Source organism: Bos javanicus, chromosome 5 (assembly GCF_032452875.1).
Source record: "Bos javanicus breed banteng chromosome 5, ARS-OSU_banteng_1.0, whole genome shotgun sequence".
In the NCBI taxonomy this organism is placed as follows: domain Eukaryota; kingdom Metazoa; phylum Chordata; class Mammalia; order Artiodactyla; family Bovidae; genus Bos; species Bos javanicus.
The window spans coordinates 49,485,525-49,503,417 of record NC_083872.1 but is presented as its reverse complement, the minus strand read 5'-3'; the positions used below and the strand labels follow the sequence as shown (position 1 = coordinate 49,503,417).

The 17,893-nt window shown below is 40.7% G+C and overlaps 2 protein-coding genes across 3 annotated transcripts in view; one reads left to right on the top strand and one right to left on the bottom strand.

The window, feature by feature from the left end:
* The window catches only part of GNS (glucosamine (N-acetyl)-6-sulfatase), a 49,712-nt gene extending 34,180 nt beyond the window's left edge, over window positions 1–15,532 (bottom strand). The window contains exons 1-3 of the mRNA XM_061416600.1: window positions 15,142–15,532; window positions 4,062–4,121; window positions 596–802 (exon numbers count right to left, since the gene is read on the bottom strand). Coding sequence (XP_061272584.1) covers window positions 596–802; window positions 4,062–4,121; window positions 15,142–15,363 — 489 coding nt within the window. The 5' untranslated portion in view covers window positions 15,364–15,532. The remainder of the gene's footprint in view (window positions 1–595; window positions 803–4,061; window positions 4,122–15,141) is intronic.
* A 21-nt stretch (window positions 15,533–15,553) lies between these two features.
* Window positions 15,554–17,893, top strand: part of TBC1D30 (TBC1 domain family member 30) — a 104,452-nt gene continuing 102,112 nt past the window's right edge. The window contains exon 1 of one of the 2 annotated variants that reach the window (XM_061416593.1): window positions 15,554–15,684. The gene's annotated coding sequence lies outside the window, so the exon portion shown is untranslated. Of the gene's footprint in view, window positions 17,556–17,893 lie in introns of both variants that reach the window. The other variant, XM_061416594.1, reaches the window with a different exon arrangement.

The window sequence follows — 17,893 nt, the reverse complement described above, 5'->3', positions numbered from 1 at the left end:
TGTGGTGGACGCAAGGCCCTGAAGTCTGGCCTGGGCAGGTCACAGTGAGGCCTCCCTTCATCCCAGGCCTTCAAGGCCAGCATGCCAACCACTCAGGCACATACTTCAATGGCCTGAATGTCTCAGGCTTGGGTGCTCTTCCTTTGTCACTTATCTCCCCACAATCTGTTTCCAAAAAAATGGGTTAAGTTGTTATTATTCAGGAATGAAGCTCAAAGGAAAAAATTCTTCACTCTGGTCCTGATAAAGGAGAACTGGAAACAAAGATACCATGACAGCCATGTGACAAGCAGAATTCTTGAGGAAGAAAGGGGAAGATGTCTCAGACCACAGTGGTCTGAGACTATTTTAAAATAAATGCTTCAGAGACTGTTTGAAGAAAGAATAACCACCATGTCCAAATCCTGTAAATTACATTCATATAAATAAGTTCCTATTTAACAGGTAGATTAAGAGAAATGCCAGATACCTGAAAACCCTTTAAAATGACTTGAATGGATACTAATTAAAAAAAAATTAACATGAATTATATACATTCACATTTCAGGAGCTGTTATTAAAAAACAAAAGGGAATAATTAGATCATTCAACATACCTCATTTAAGTATTTCCCTGCAAAAAAGGTCTGATAACCACACATTGATCTGAGAATTGCTGGGAAAGTATTCGGTTCTTGGATCTTCTGCCAGGACTTACTACTGCAGTTTCCCTCCAGAGTGTTGTTAACCACGTGATGATTGTGTGGGTACTTCCCTGTCAGGATGCTGGCTCGGCTTGGGCAGCAGAGAGCACTTGGCACATACTACAAAGGGAAGAGAAGCAACAGAGACCGAGTTACACAAGACAGATGGATTTCGCATCATTTCTAATCAGAATAAAGAAAGCTGCTCAATTCCCCTAATTTCAAATCTCTAGTTTCCCGTGGAATTGGGATTTTCTTTATACATGACACACTTCAGAGCTGCTTTAAGTTCTCTAGTGGAGACAGGAAACAGAACAACCAAGAGAACACACCTCTTTTTCCGCTAGTTTCTTTTTACAGGATAACCTGAAGTTGTTCTAATCTCATTGGCCAAATTAATTTTACGTACAAGGAACACAGCATGCTGGGAGCGAGGTCCTGAACAAACATGAAGAATACTCCTCCAATCTAGGGCAGCTGAGAAGTAGGGAGTCATTTTCAGGCTGATCTGGAGTTTTGTAGATTACCTGCATCACTTTAATACACTGGACACAGATTTTTTTTTTCCCTACTCTAATTATGTATCCACTAGCTCCTATCATCAACAGAATTACCCTATTTGACCTAGTAATATTTGTCTAGGTCCTAACACTCATTACCTATCCATTTTACAGAAGGGTAATAGTAGCTTATACTCACACCAGCAGGGCAGGAATGCTCATTTTGCTCATTTGAGCACACCCTTGCCAGAATTACGTATCATCCCTTTGAAATAATTCACATGTCTCTGGCCTTTCAAATTGGAATTGGCGTTCTTAAATACTGGTGAGGATGAACATTCTCCACATGCATACTGATCAATTATGTTCATGTGAATGGTCTGTTCACGTGCTTTGCACATTTTCCCCTCCTGTTATACATTTTTTTTTTTTTTTAGACTTCCCTAGTGGCTCAGACAGTAAAGTGTCTATCTGCCTACAATGCAGGAGACCTGGGTTCAATCCCTGGATCGGGAAGATCTCCTGGAGAAGGAAATGGCAACCCACTCCAGTACTCTTGCCTGGAAAATCCCATGGATGCAAGAGCCTGGTAGGCTACAATCCATGGGGTCTCAAAGAGTCAGACACGATTGAGCAACTTCACTCACTCACTACATAAGCTTTAAGGAAGGATTCAATAATGCTACAAATACTTCCAAGTTTTTACTTTTGCTTTTTAATTTGGTTGGATGTTTGACCTTTGTAATTTTCACACTGGCAACTCTTTTAATTCTTCTCCTTTTTTATTTCCTGATCTATTTTTTGGCCAGTGCTATGTTGTTAACTGGATCTTCATATTACATTTCAGGGTCTGGTAGAGATATCTCTTTAAAATTTTTACCTTGATTATTCTAACCTACTTATTATTCCAGATAACTCTGGAATCACTAAATTCAGCCTAAAAAGAATCCCACTGGGATTCTGACTAGAAGAAGCATTTTATAATGTGTCTCCCTGCAGAAATGATGTGTATAACTATGCATGAAGTACTTTGCTGCTGTGTCACTTCAGTCGTGTCCGACTCTGTGCAACCCCATAGACGGCAGCCCACCAGGCTCCCCTGTCCCTGGGATTCTCCAGGCAAGAACACTGGAGTGGGTTGCCATTTCCTTCTCCAATGCATGAAAATGAAAAGTGAAAGTGAAGTCGCTCAGTCGTGTCCGACTCTTAGTGACCCCACGGACTGCAGCCCACCAGGCTCCTCCGTCCACAGGATTTTCCAGGCAAGAGTACTGGAGTGGGGTGCCATTGCCTTCTCCGTGAAGTACTTTATCACTCACCAAATATTCTAACTGCATTTATAGGTCTTAACCATTACTGGACACCACTAGCTATTCCTAGAGTCTATATTTTCCTGCCTTTAATCAGTGGGATCACCTCTCCCCCAACCTCATCTTTCTCTGACTAGTTACATGGAAGAAAGTTATTTACAGCTTTTCATTTCTAACGTACTAAATTCTATTAATTTAAAAGCTTTCCAACAACTCTCTTATGATTTCTAAGTAGAAACTTCAGACAAGTGGAAATAACAATTTTGGTCTTCACAAGACTTAATGCCAGTGACTAGACAGTTCAGTAGATGATTAAGTGAGAGATACTGGGCTCTTGTTGTCTTCCCTAAGAACAGTACCCTGAGACTTTAATCTTAACTATAAGTTGTGCTATTTGTTTGAAATAGTCATCATGGTATATTCTTCTAATGGTTTAACAAACTATAAGAAAAGGGGTGCCAACATTTCAGATGCCTTTTTTTTTTTGGATGTGGACCATTTTTAACGGTCTTTCTTGAATTTGTTAAAATACCGCATTTATGTTTTTGTTTTTTGGCTGCAAGCATGTGGGATCCTAGCTCCCCGAGCAGGAATCAAACTCTCACCCCCTCAATGTTGGAAAGCAAAGTCCCAACCACTGGACCACCAGGGAAGTCCCTCAGAGGACTTTTAAACGTCTACTGAGACAACCATCTAATTTTCCTTCTTTTAACCTCTGCTGGTGGACGATATAACAACCACCATTACGCAGTGGTACTTACTACAAGTCAGGCATTGATATAAATGCTTGCTTTACCTGTAACAGTCCATTTCACCTCTGAGATAGGCTTTAGTATTCCTATTTACAAATGGGGAAACCAAAGGCAAAAAAGCTTAACAACTTGCTCAAGGAAGCACAGCTAGAAAAGAGACAGCAAGAACATTCAAAACACGGTGGTCTGGTTCCAGAGTCTGTGCTCTTCACCGCAACACTGTGCTGCTCCTTCGAAGGATTTCCTGACACTAAGCTATGCTACCACTGACTTGGTTATGAGCATGGTTCCTGAATTTGATTTGTTAGTATTTTGTTTTGGATTTTTGCATTTATGTTTATACATGAACATATACACATGTATTAATATTATGTATATGCATGCACACACATATGCATAGTTGTTACGTTTGTTCTGTTTTGTTGGTATTATCTTTGCTAGGTTTGACTAAAAGGGTTAACTGGGCTTTGTAAAGTAGCCTACAAGCTTTTACCATGGAACACTTTACAGAGTACAAACGATACCCAATTCTTACAATCCGTTTTCAAACCTCCAATGATGAAGGTTTAAATATACTTCTCTAGTTCTGAGCTGCAGATCAGAATGGCTTACAAGATACCTGCCATAAATCTTCAATAGTTAAGTAGTAATATTTCAATTAAAAGAACTTACATCACGTTAAATAGAATCCTTCCTTCAGATCAAGCATTTAACTAGAAGAAAAGCCATAAAAATTACAGTAGACTACTCAAAAGAGTGTTTCTTCTTAGAATATAAACACAGAGTTTAACAAAATTAAATCAGCTTCAAAACTTACAGCACTGGAGAAAGTCATTCCCATTTCTCCAATGAGAGCCTTGGTTTTCTTCAGTGGTGTCTGTAAAATAAATAAATATTCATCAAACAATTTCTTCCAATAAACTAAAGCACACAAGACAAAATTTGTGTTTTTTGATTACTCTCAACCTTTTATTCCCAAATGATCAGCTCCATCTGACACTAAGAAACAGCTGAGAGTCCCATGTGATTCAAGAGATGAACCCAGCAAGTTTGATTTCAGTCAGTGAAAGTGAAAGTGAAGTTGCTCAGTTGTGTCCGACCCTCAGCGATTCCATGGACTGCAGCCTTCCAGTTATGTCCTGTGCAAAAGTTCAGGTAGTTAGAATGCTTGCAGAAAGGGAAAGTTCACAGCTGATGGCATTATTCTAGCAACGCTGATTTCAATGTAATAAGATCTTGATGCCCTTCTTTCATTTATCACCAGTCCCCTTACAAAAAGATGGGGCATATCTACCTCCAATAATTCATCTTTACAAGCAGAATGTGGAAAATGATATGAAAGGAGCCTTTCACCCCTTAAACAGAAATAAAACGACACTTAGGTTCTAAAAGTCAGACAAGGCCCCCAAACTGACTCAAATATCAGTCACTTGGCAGTACAGGCCATGCACACTTTCTGAGTATAAGCTCATGGCCCTCTGCACCAGACCAACCACCACCTCAGGTAAAACTTGAGCCAAAGGGCAAACAGATCTACACAGAACCTCATCAAGCAAAAGAATAGTCAGAAATTAGTTTATATCCTTGCTTTTTATCTTTTGCTCAAAATTTAAGATCCTGACAAGTATAGAAAACAACTAGTTTCCAATCCTATGGTGAGGACAGAAAGCATGATGTTGGTCATTTAGATACAAATAATAGTAATAAATACTAATAATCTTTATTCAGATTCCAGACAGCAAGAAAGGACAATCTGAAGAAGCTCATTTTAGCTGTATTATGAGAGTCGGTTCATGATGATTCTGAAGTGCCTTTGAAAGCTGAGATCATACTGAACAGTTTTAAGTGTATTTTGTTGTGTAAAAATTCCTTACAGACTAATAACCCAAATACACAATTATATTAATAATAGGGTCATTCTCACTGTATCAAAGTTACCACCATTGTTTTATACAGATGTTAGAAAACCTAAAGATCCATTAGCTTGAGAATTTTCATTTATTCAAGAACTCTGAAAAAGCATTTGAGAAAACTCAACATCAATTTAAGATAAAAATTCTCAAAGTAGATAGACAAGGAATGTGCCTCAACATAATAAAGGCCGTATGTAACAAGTTCATAGCTAATATCCTACTCAGAAGTGAAAAAAGTGAGTCTTTCTTCTAGGATCAGGAACAAGACAAGGATACCCACTCTCGCCAATTTTATTCAACATAGTTTCAGAAGTCCTAACCACTGCAATCAGAAAAGAATAAGAAAAGAAATTCAAATTGCAAAGGAAGTAGTAAAACCGTCACTGTCTGAAGACGACATGATACTATGCACAGAAAATTCAAAGACATCACCAAAAAACACTAGAGCTCAATGAATCTGGTAAAGTTGCAGGGCACAACAGTAACATTCAGTTAATAAAATTAATACGGTGTTGCATTTCTGTACACTAACAATGAATTATCAAAAAGAGAAATTAAGGAAACAATCTCATTTATAATCACATCAAAAAGAATAAAATACCTAGGAATAAACCTACCGAAGGAAGTCAAAGACCTACACTCACAAAATTGTAAGATAGTGATGAAAGAAACTGAAGAAGACACAAACGGATGGAAAGATACACCTGACTGATGGATCAGAAAAATTAATATTGTTAAAATGACCAAACTACCCAAGGCAATCTACAGATTCAATGCAATTTCTGTCAAAATACCAATGCCATTTTTCACAATACTAGAACAAACAATTTTTCAATTTGTATGAAAACACAGAAAACCCTGTATAGCCAAATAACCTTGAGTAAACAGAATGGAGCTGGAGGTACCATGCTCTTTTGATTCAGACTATACTACAAAGTTACAGTAATCAAAATAATGATATTGGCACAAAAACAGTCATGTAGATCAAAGGAACGGAAGAGAGAGACAGAAATAAACCCATGCACCTGTGATCTATTAATATATGACAAAGGAAGCAAGGATATTCAAAGGAGAAAAGACAGTCTCTTCAATAAGTGGTGCTGCCACAACAGGATGGCTTTATGTAAGAGAATGAAATTAGGACATTTTCTCCCACCATATGCAAAAATAAACTCAAAATGGACTAAAGACCTAGATCTAAGACTGGAAACCATAAAAATCATTAAGGAAAAGAGAGGCAAAATGCTCTCAGACATAAATAGTAGGAATATATTTTTGGATCTGCCTCCTAGGGCAAGAAACAAAATAAAAAACACATGGGACCTAATGAAATTTAAAAGCCTATGCCCAACAAACTATTGACCAAACAGCAACAACAAAAAACCACCTACGGAATGGAAGAAAATAGGGGCAAATGATATGACTGATAAGAGATTAACATTAAATATATAAACAGCTCATATAACCCAGTAGAAAAAAACAAACAAACCCTGATTAAGAAACAAAAGACCAGGGCTTGCCTGGTGGCTCAGCGGTAAAGAATCCACTTGCCAATGCAGGAGACATGGGTTTGATCCCTGATCCAGAGATCCCACATGCCCCGAAGCAACTAAGCCTGCGTTCCACAACTACTGAGCCTGTGTTCTACAGCCTGGGATCCACAACTACTGAGCCCACGGGCTGCAACTACAGAAGCCTGTGTGCCCTAAAGACCATGCTCCCCAACAAGAGACGTCCACATACCGCAACTGGAGAGTAGTCCCTGCAAGCCACAACTATAGAAAAGCCCGTGCAGCAATGAAGACCCAGAACACCAAAAAAAATTAATAAACTTATTTTAAAAAAAGAAACAGATGACCTAAACAGACATTTCTCCAAAGACATACAGATGGCCAGACACATGAAAAAAGATGCTCAACATCATTAATCAGACAAAAGCAAATCAAAACCACAATAAGATACTACCTAACACCTGTCAGAATAGCCATCGTTAAAAAAGACCACAAATAACAAATGCTAACAAGGATGTAGAGAAAAGGGAACCCTTGTACACTGCTAGGGGAAATATAAATTGGCACAGTCGCTGTGGAAATAGAACGGAGGTTCCCCAAAAAACTAAAAATAGAACTACCATATGATCCAGCAATGCTACTCCTGGATATGTACCTGCAGAAAACAAAAACATTAATTTGAAAAGATACAGGCACCCTAATGTTCATAGCAGCATTATTTACAACAGCCAAGACATGGAAGCAACCTAAGTCTCCATCAGCAGGTGAATATATAAAGAAGATGTGGTATATATCTACAATGGGATATTACTTAGCCATAAAAAAAGAATGGTATTTTGCTATCTGTGACAACCTGGAGGGTACTATGGTTAGTGAAATAAATCAGACAAACACTGTATGTTATCACTTATATGCAGAAGCTAAAAAATAAAACAAACGAATGAATGTAACAAAAAAGAAAGGGATTAACAGATACAGAGAACAAAGTAGTGGTTTACCAGTAGGGAGGTGGAGGTGGGAGGGCCAAGACAGGAGTAAAGGATTCAGAGGTCCAAACTACTATGACTGAAATGTATAAAATAAGGTACACAGAAACACTGCACAGCACATGGAAAACAGCCAATGTGGTATAACTATAAATTGAGTATCATCTATAAAAATCTGGAATCATTATGTTGCACACCTGAAACATATTGTAAACCAACATACCTGAACACCAAAAAAAAAAAACCACTATAGTAGTCAGAACAGAAATGGTATAAAAACAGAGACACAGATTAATAGAACAGAACAGAGATCCTAGGAATAAATCCACACACTTATGGTCAATTCATTTATGACAAAGGAGTCAAGAATACACAATGGGAAAGGAATATACAATAAATGTTGCTGGGAAAGCTAGACAGCCTCATGAAAATCAATAAAGCTAGAACACTCTTTCATACCATACGCAAAAACAAACCCAAAATGGTTTAAAGACTTAAATACGACACCATAAAATTCCTAGAAGGAGGAGGCAAAACACTCTGACATAAACTGTAGCAATATTTTCTTATATCAGTCTCTCAAGACAAAAGAAATAAAGGCAAAAATAAACAAACGGGACCTAGTCAAACTTACAAGCTTTTGCACAGCAAAGGAAATCATAAAGAAGATAACCTATGGACTGAGAGAAAATAGCTGCAAACAGTGGGACCCACAAGGGGTTAATTTCCAAAATATACAAATAGATCAGTATTAAAAAAACAAAACCCCAATCAAAAAGTGCAGAAGACCTAACAAGATGTTTCTCCAAAGGAGACATACAGATGGCCAACAGGCACAGGAAAAAATGCTCAGCATTGTTTAATTATTAGAGAAATGTAAATCAAAACTACAGTGAGGTATTACCTCACACCTGTCAGAAAAGCCATCATCAAGAAGTCTACAAATAATGCTAGAGAGGGTGAGGAGAAAAGAGAACTTTCCAACAATGCTGGTATGAAAGTAAATTGGCGCAGCCACTATGGAGAAGAGTATGAAGGCTCCTTAAAAAACTAAAAGTATAATTACAACATGATCCAGCAGTCTTACTCCTCAGCATGTATCTGGAAAAGACAAACAGTCTAAAATTTGCAAAGATACATGCACCCCGATGTTCACAGCAGCACTATTTATGACATCCAAGATGTGGAAGCGACCTGAATGTCCATCAATAGATAAAGTAAGATGTGGGGTGTGTGTGTGTGTGTACACACGCACACATATACACACAGTGGGATATTACTCTGTAATAAAAAGGACGAAGTTTTGAAAATTTACAGCAACATGGATGGACCTAGAGATTATCATAATAAATAAGGACATAGAAAGACATATAATATTACATGATACACTTGTATGTGGGATCTAAAAAAAACAATACAAATGAACTTATTTACAAAAACAAAAACAGACTCACAAACATAGAAAACAAACTTACGGTTACCAAAGGTGGGGGATGAAGAGATAAATTAGGAGTATGGGATTAACAGTACACATGACTATATATAAAACAGATTAAAAAACAAAGACTTACTATGTACCATGGGGAACTATGGGCTTCCCAAGTAGCACTGTTGGTAAAGAATCTGCCTGCCAAGGAGATGCCAGAGATGTGGGTTCAATCCCTGGGTTGGGAGGATCTCCTGGAGGAGGAAATGGCAGTCCACTCCAGTATTCCTGCCAGTGAACTCCATGGAAAGAAGAGCTTGGTAGAATACAGTTCATGTAGTTGCAAAATAGTCAGACACGACTTAATGACTAAACAATAACAATAAGGAACTATATTCACTATCTTACTATAAACTATAATGGAAAGGAATCTGAAAAAGTCTATGTATATATACAACTAAATCACTTTGCTGTACACCTGAAACACAATATTGTAAATCAACTACAGCTCAATTAAAGAATAAAAAAAAATCTACAGAGCAAAGGAAACTTACTGAATGGGAGAAAATACTTGATAAAGGATTAACAGGCAAAATATATAAAGAACTGACACAATTCAATAGCAAAAACAATATCCAACTAAAAAATGGGCAGATCTGAATAGATGTTTTTTCCAGAAAAGACATATGAATGGCCATAAGGTACACGAAAAAATATTCAATGTTTCTAATTGTCAGGGAAATGCAAATGAAAACCACAATGAGAACCTCCCACCTGTTAAAATGGCTATACTCAAAAAGACAAGGAATTACAAACACAACGAGATAGTACCTCATATCTATTAGAATGGCTATTATTATAAAGACAAGAGATAAAAAGTTATGTGGCAGTCTGGGTGGGAGGGGAGTCTGGGGGAGAACGGATACATGCGTATGCATGGCTGAGTTCCTTCTCTGTTCACCTTAAACTGTAACAACATTGTTAATCAGCTATACCCCAATACAAAAGTAAAAGTTTTTTAAAAATAAAATACATGCACAACTTTAAAAAAATGTGTTGGTAATACAGAAAATAAGGAACCCTTACCAGGCTTCCCTGATGGCTTAGACGGTAAAGAGTCTGCCTGCGGTGCAGGAGACCTGGGTTCGATTCCTGGGTTGGGAAGATCCCCTGGAGAAGGAAATGGCAACCCACTCCAGCATCCTTGCCTGGAAAATTCCATGGACGAAGAAGCCTGGCAGGCTACAGTCCATGGGGTCCCAAAGAGTTGGACATGACTGAACAAGTCCACTTTCTTTCTTTCTTATGCAATTGTTGATGGAAATATAAACTAGTTCAGCCAGTATGAAAAAATCATATGGAGGTTCCTCAAAAAATGAACAATAGAACCAACCATATGATCCAGCAGTTCCACTTCTGAGTATCTGAAGAAAATGAAAACACTAACTTGAAAAGATACGTGTACCCCCATGCTCACTGCAGCATTACTTACAACAGCCAAGACATGGAGACAACCTCAATGTCCACTGACAGGTGAATGCGTAAAGAGGATATTGTACAATGGAATAATACGCAACCATAAAAAAGAATGAAAATATGCCATCTGCAGTGAATACATAGGGAGGGGAAATAGGAATGCAAAGTGTAAATGGGAAAAGGACTGTGTGAGCTGATTATAGGGAACTTAATAGTCAAATTGGTATTCATTCAAAGCTACCGGAGACTGATTTTACAACAAGACTAAATTGTGCGATTATTATACATTTACTAAACAAAGTGTGCCAGGCACTGATCAGGGCAGTGGTGGACAAAAGATAGAAGGTCTCTGCCCTCATGATCCTTGCACTTAAACAAGAGGGAAACAGACAACTCTTTCAGGCAGTGAAGAGTACCATAAACCTGGACATTGTACTTGAGGCTGATGAGAGCAAAGGGGGAAACTACTTTAGATGGGTGGTCAGGAGAGGCCTCTTTCAGGATGTAACTTCAGTACTGACAGTCACATGATGAGTCAGTCATGCAAAGCACGAGAAGATGCTTTCAGGGTGAGTGAACAACAAGTAAAATGCTGCCAGAGAAGGAAAGCAACACCCATGAGGGTGGAACAAAGGCCAGTGTGCTAGAAGTAGCAAAGTAAGTAAAGGGAAGAATGCGGTAAAAAGACAAGGACAGAGAGGTAGGAGCCAGACGTCAATGCAGGGCTGTATAGTCATTCAGATTTTAGCTTAAGTGAAAGTCGCTCAGTCATGTCCAACTCTTTGAGAACCCATGGACTATACAGTCCATGGAATTTTCCAGGCCAGAATACTGGAGTGGCTAGCCTTTCCCTTCTTCAAGGGATCTTCCCAAACCAGGGATCGAACCCAGGTCTCCCTCACTGCAGGCGGATTCTTTACCAGCTAAGCCACAGGGGAAGCCTAAGAATACTGGAGTGGGTAGCCTATCCCTTCTTCAACGGATCTTCCTGACCCAGCAATCAAACCAGGGTTTCCTCCATTGCAGGTGGATTCTTTACCAATTGAGCTATCAGGGAAGCCCTTTAGTTTAAGTAGCAACGGTGTATTAATAACCATAACCTTTATACTGCTAACAGTAGTACAAGGGATAACCATGCTGTGTGCTTAATCAAACAAGTCCCAAACAGGAACTTGTTTATACCAAAAATGTGTATGTGAACCCATGCTAACCTGAATGATAAAGTCAGTCCTTAAGATCTAAACACAGATAGAGGCTGGTCAGGTTAAGGCCAAACTACATTCTTTAAAAAACAACCAATCTTACACTTGCATATGACTAATGTGCTGCTTTACTTGTCTGAAGCAAAAAAAAAAAAAAAAAAAAACACACAACGCTAAAGGAGTCATTTACTTTCCTGGGCCCCAAACACAGCTGCTCTGAAACAACATTTAGACCATTCTGAAAGTTCTATGGCTAACTTTTAAAAATGAAAGATCACTTTGCCTTAAGCAAAGACATGATGTATTCATCTCCTTTCCTCACTTCCTTGAGATTTTGACCAAACAGCACTTTTTCTAGAGAGAATGACTTTAAAAAGAGCAACGCGTGCTTCACTGAAGAACAGTATGCCCATCACACCACCACAACAAAACCAATCGTAACAAATAAAACCAAGAAACAGATGAACAGTTCCCTGGGCAAAAACTAAAAATGGAGTTCCACAGATGAAACCTACAACAAAAAAGATGAACTGTTGAAGATGATGCTGCCACATAAAAAACTACTACTTTTTTGGTAGATGATGGCAAGATTCCACATCAAACCACAACCCATACAGGTGCTACAATCCTTTGACCTGAGTTAGTCTGGGGGATTGACACCTGTTTATTTGCCAACTAAGGCGGCAATTCATGATCTTTTCTGCGGGGTCGGGGGTCAGAGACTTCCCTCTCTCTGCAGAAATGAAAATAAAACACACAAAGTATTGCATGTAAATTAAGGAGTTGCATGACCCCACCTGTGTTCCTCAACGTCACCTGAAAAAATCTCTGATCTATGTATGGTATAAGTGACTATGCTGATATGGGTATGTTGAATGATATCTGGTAAATCAGTATTACCACAGTATTTTAGAATAGGAGAAAAAGCATTTAATCTCAGGGTTCTGAGATTACAAGATGCCAGGATTTGCTCCCAATTATAGCTATGTGAAGCTTCCCTGGTGGCTCAGTGAAGAATCTGCCTGCAAGGCAGGAGACCTGTGTTCGATCCCTGGGTTGGGGAGATCTTCTGGAGAAGAGAAAGGCAATCCACTCCAGTCTTCTTTTCTGGGAAATCCCAGGGACAGAGGAGTCTGATAGGCTACAGTCCAGGGGGTCACAAAGAGTCAGACACAACTGAGTGACTAAAAGCACCAACCACATTGCTATATGAAGTTTGGCCAAGTTACTTAGCCCCTTCTAAATTTAAGTTTCTCATTTTTTAAGGTAAATATAATACCTACAATAGAGGATTCCTGTGATGACTGAAGCACAGGATAAAACACTTCACACTTTGACTAGTTCTAAAAGTGAAAGTCAAAGTCACTGAGTCGAGTTCAACTCTTTGAGACCCCATAGACTATGTGGTCCATGGAATTCTCCAGGCCAGAATACTACAGTGGGTAGCCTTTCCCTTCTCCAGGAGATCTTCCCAATCCAGGTATCTAACCCAGGTCTCCTGCATCGCAGGATTCTTTACCATCTGAGCCACCAGGGCAGTCCAACTAGCTCCAAGTAGGTTCTCAAATGCCATTATTTCTTTGCTCTTCCCCTTCAAGTCTTGTTTGACTATTAGTGGTAGAATATTCTGTAAAAGATTACAGAAGTCAGACTTCTCCAGAAAATTGAGAGTATTAAATTTGACTTTTCCTCCACTTAATTTTGGCTCTTCTCTCCAGCACAAACATCTATAGAAAGAATCTGCTCCTGGTTTAAAGGAGTAAACCTGATTAACACACTAAGGGGAAGAAACTTCAGATACACACAAACCACACTGGGGGTCTATGAGAGCTGAAGAAACTGAATCCTGAATATCTCAGTCAAGTGATGAACTTTGTATTCAACTGAGCTATGAAGACTTGGCCTTTTAATTAAGTCACTAAACCATTATTAATTTTTGATGGAAATGGCTTGATTTTTCAGGCCAAAACACTTCAAAAATACATACAAAAATGTGTTTAAAAAGGAGTTACGTGGGACTTCCTTGGTGGTCCAGTGGCTTAGACTCCGTGCTACCAATGCAGGGGGTGTGGGTTCAGCCAAAAAAAAAAAAAAACACTTTCGTTAGGAGGGTAAGTGTGGCAGCTGGAATGGTGGGAAAAAAAAGTAAAATCCAGGAGGGGCATTAAGTCAAGATTCTTCAATGTCAGTGGGACTGGGCAGAAACTAAAAGGCAATGAGGTACACGTGGCAGGTACAAGTATGGAGTTAAAATGCAAGCATCTTAAACATCATTTAGAAAAGACTCTTATACTCTTGAACACAGCTAAAACATACCTACATTTCGATATGCTTACTCTGACTGCCATGTATCACACATTTTCTATTCTACTCTATTCCGTAGGAAAGTAAAAATGCTGGTGGCTACTCACTGAACTGATTTCGTAACTCACTTATGGGTTGAAATCAGCAGTCTGAAGGACACTGAGCTAGAGTGTTCCCACACAGTAAAACTTAGGAACCTCGTGCCTCAAGTGTTTCAAAGCAAAAAGAGAACTGAAAGGAAGAAAGCAATAAAGAACTTGTTTTTAAAAAGATTAAGGGGAATGCCATTCCCAGGATCAGAGCACTAGTCAAGATTTGTCTGTACTGCCACAACCACTCATGTGCCTGAGGCAAGCCACTTTCTGGGCCTCCCGGAGGTAGGGGGTTAGTTGAGTAGATGCTCTTGAAGGTCACAAATAAGAGAACGCGAAGATACAGAAGTAAAATTCACCCTGGCAAAGAATGAAGTCTCGGAAGGACATCCATCTGATACAAAACGGAGTGCTGGCAGTATTTAATGCATCAGCCAGGTGCTCAATTAGGCTAATTGAATCTTCCTGATTCTTGTAAGGCAATGCATTCCCTGAGGAGTTCGACAACCTACCTACCAGAACAGTTCACGTCAGCACTTCTTTTATAAATATTAGGCACAGACATCGTACACAGGGTCAAATGCATAAGTGGCTTAGGTCCCTCACGGAGGGGGCTGGTTTTGTCCTCTAGCCCAAAAGACAATCAAGGCTTGTGTACTCTTAGCCATCATCTGCTACTTATTGGTTCACCCCATCCCTAACTGACGTCCACATGTTTGTCTTGAGACATGAAGCAAACTCCTCAGCGGTAAGGTCCAGACTAGAAGCTCTGTGTGGTGCATGCATGTGTGTGGACCCAGAACCGACACGAAAGGAAATAGAGTCCTTCACCTCTATAAGCCTGCGTATGGGCCTGGCGCGGCGAAAGCAAATCAGCTCGGGGTAGAGGTAGCTAGGTGAAGGAGTTTGGGTGGGGAAAAAGGGCCAAAAACCCAAGAGTCAGCCCGGGAGATGGAGGGGCGGGGCAGAAATAAAAAGAAGAGTTACCATGCCACCAAGCACTTCGTCCTGGTCATCAGCAAGAAGCAGCACCACATTGGGCCTCCGAGAGCTCTTCGCCGCCCCGGAGACCCCCAGGCAACCACCTAGCAGCAGCAGCAGCAGCAGCAGCAGCGGCGGCGGCGGCGACGGTAGCGCGGGGCTCCCGGAGGTCAGGTGGCGAGGGCCGCCTCGCCGGGGCCTATCTGGGGCCAGAGACAGGAGCCGCATGGCGGACAGGGCTCCGGGGGTACCCCGGGCGGAGTGGAGAGATCTGCGGATGACTGACGAGCAACTGGAAGATAAGGGTGTACAGTAGGGGGCAGGGGCTCAGGTCAGGCGTTTTCTCCCGGGCGGGATCACGTGAATCGGGGGCAGGAGGCGGAGCACGCCGTGCGGTCACGTGACGGGTGACGGGGCGGGGCTTCGGACGGAAAGGGAGCTGGGCTGGAGCAGCCGGTAGGGAAAGCGGGAAGTGGCCTGGAAGCGGGGAGGAGGCTGCCGCCCGGCGGACCCGCCCTTGCTCCCAACTCGGGCAGAAGTTGGGTTCTGGTAGGACCTGTTTCGGAGTGCTTTGCGCAGGGATGAAAATGGGGGAAAGATCGGATAAAAGGAGGAGGGAATCAGTCAATAGGAAGCAATTACGGCATCTGGTCCAGTCACTTCATGGCAAATAGATGGGGAAACAGTGACAGACTTTATTTTGGGGGCTCCAAAATAACTGCAGACGGTGACTGCAGCCATGAAATTAAAAAATGCTTGCTACTTGGAAGAAAAGCTGTGACCAATCTAGACAGCGTATTAAAAAGCAGAGAAATTACTTTGCCAACAAAGGTCTGTCTAGTCAAAACTATGGTTTTTCCATTGGTCATGTATGGATGTGAGAGTTGGACTAAAAAGAAAGCTGAGTGCCAAAGAATTGATGCTTTTAACTGTGGTGTTGGAGAAGACTCTTGAGAATCCCTTGGACTGCAAGGAGATCCAACCAGTCCATCCAAAAGGAAATCAGTCCAGAATATTCACTGGAAGGACTGATGTTGAAGCTGAAACTCCAATACTTTGGCCACCTGATGCGAAGAACTGACTATTTTGAAAAGACCCTGATGTTGGGAAAGATTGAAGGAGGGAGGAGAAGGAGATGACAGAGGGTGAGAGGGTTGGATGGCATCACTGACTGGGTGAGTGGGAGCAAGCTCTTGGAGTTGGTGATGGACAGGGAAGCCTGGTGTGCTGCAGTCCATGGGGTCGCAAAGAGTTGGACACGACTGAGCGACTGAACTAAGAAAAAGGAGGTATATGCCTCCCAGGTAGTGGAAGCTGGTGGGCAAAGTCTGGGTCTTACTGTATTTAATCCCTGAGTCAGTGCAGTTCAGTTCAGTCGCTCAGTCGTGTCAGACTCTTTGCGACCCCATGAACCGCAGCACGCCAGGCCTCCCTGTTCGTCACCAACTCCGGGAGTCCACCCAAACCCATGTCCATCGAGTCGATGATGCCATCCAACCATCTCATCCTCTGTCGTCCCCTTCTTACACAGACCACAGCCTTGTCTAACTCAGTGAAACTAAGCCATGCTGTCTGGGGCCACCCAAGATGGCTGGGTCATGGTGGAGAGGTCTGATAGAATGTAGACCACTGGAGGAGGGAATGGCAAACCACTTCAGTATTCTTGCCTTAAGAACCCCATGAACAGTATGAAAAGGCAAAAAGATAGACTGAAAGATGAACTCCCCAGATTGGTAGGTGCCCAATATGCTACTGGAGATCAGTGGAGCAATAACTCCAGAAAGAATGAAGAGATGGAGCCAAAGCAAAAACAACACCCAGTTGTGAATGGGACTGGTGATGGAAGCAGGGTTCGATGCTGTAAAGAACAATATTGCATAGGAACCTGGAATGTTAGGTCCATAAATCAAGGCAAATTGGAATTGGTCAAACAGGAGATGACAAGAGTAAACATCAACATTCTAGGAATCAGTGAACTAAGATGGACTGGAATGGGTGAATTTAACTCAGATAACCATTATATCTACTACTGTGGGCAGGAATCCCTTAGAAGAAATGGGAGTAGCCATCATGGTCAACAAAAGAGTCCGAAATGCAGTACTTGGTTGCAATCTCAAAAACGACAGAAAAATCTCTGTTCGTTTCCAAGGCAAACCATTCAGTATCACGGTAATCCAAGTCTATGCTCCAACCCAGTAATGCTGAAGAAGCTGAACTTGAATCCTTGGGTCAACAAACGCTTATTGAAAGCTCTTATATGTAAAATTGCTTTTAATATTTCCTGCAACTCATTTTAACTGTAAACCTGACTATACTATTCCTCAGCTGATACCGTGATTTCAAACCAACAGTTTCAGGATATTTTGGCAGCCTAAATATCCCTTGATGGATTTTGGAATATTTACCCTAACATTCAATTGGTGAGTTTATGAAAGACCTCTTAGATGAAGTTGGAGGCTGTGTAATTAAGCAAAAATCAATACACTGCTTTATGGTTACCCAACCAAATATTAAGTAAACTTTGGGGGGAAATTCTATGAACCTAAGACTCCAGATAGTTCTGTGATAGCTCTAGAACAGCTGCTACTCTGCCCAAGTCTAGGAAACAGAACTATCTGTGGCCTTGGAGGGTATATGTTTAGTGAGATAAGTCATACTGAGAAAGACAGATACTGTGTGGTATCATTTATATGTGGAATCTAAAAAAGAAAACAAACTAGTGAATATAACAATAGCAAAAGAAATATCCCTGGCAAGG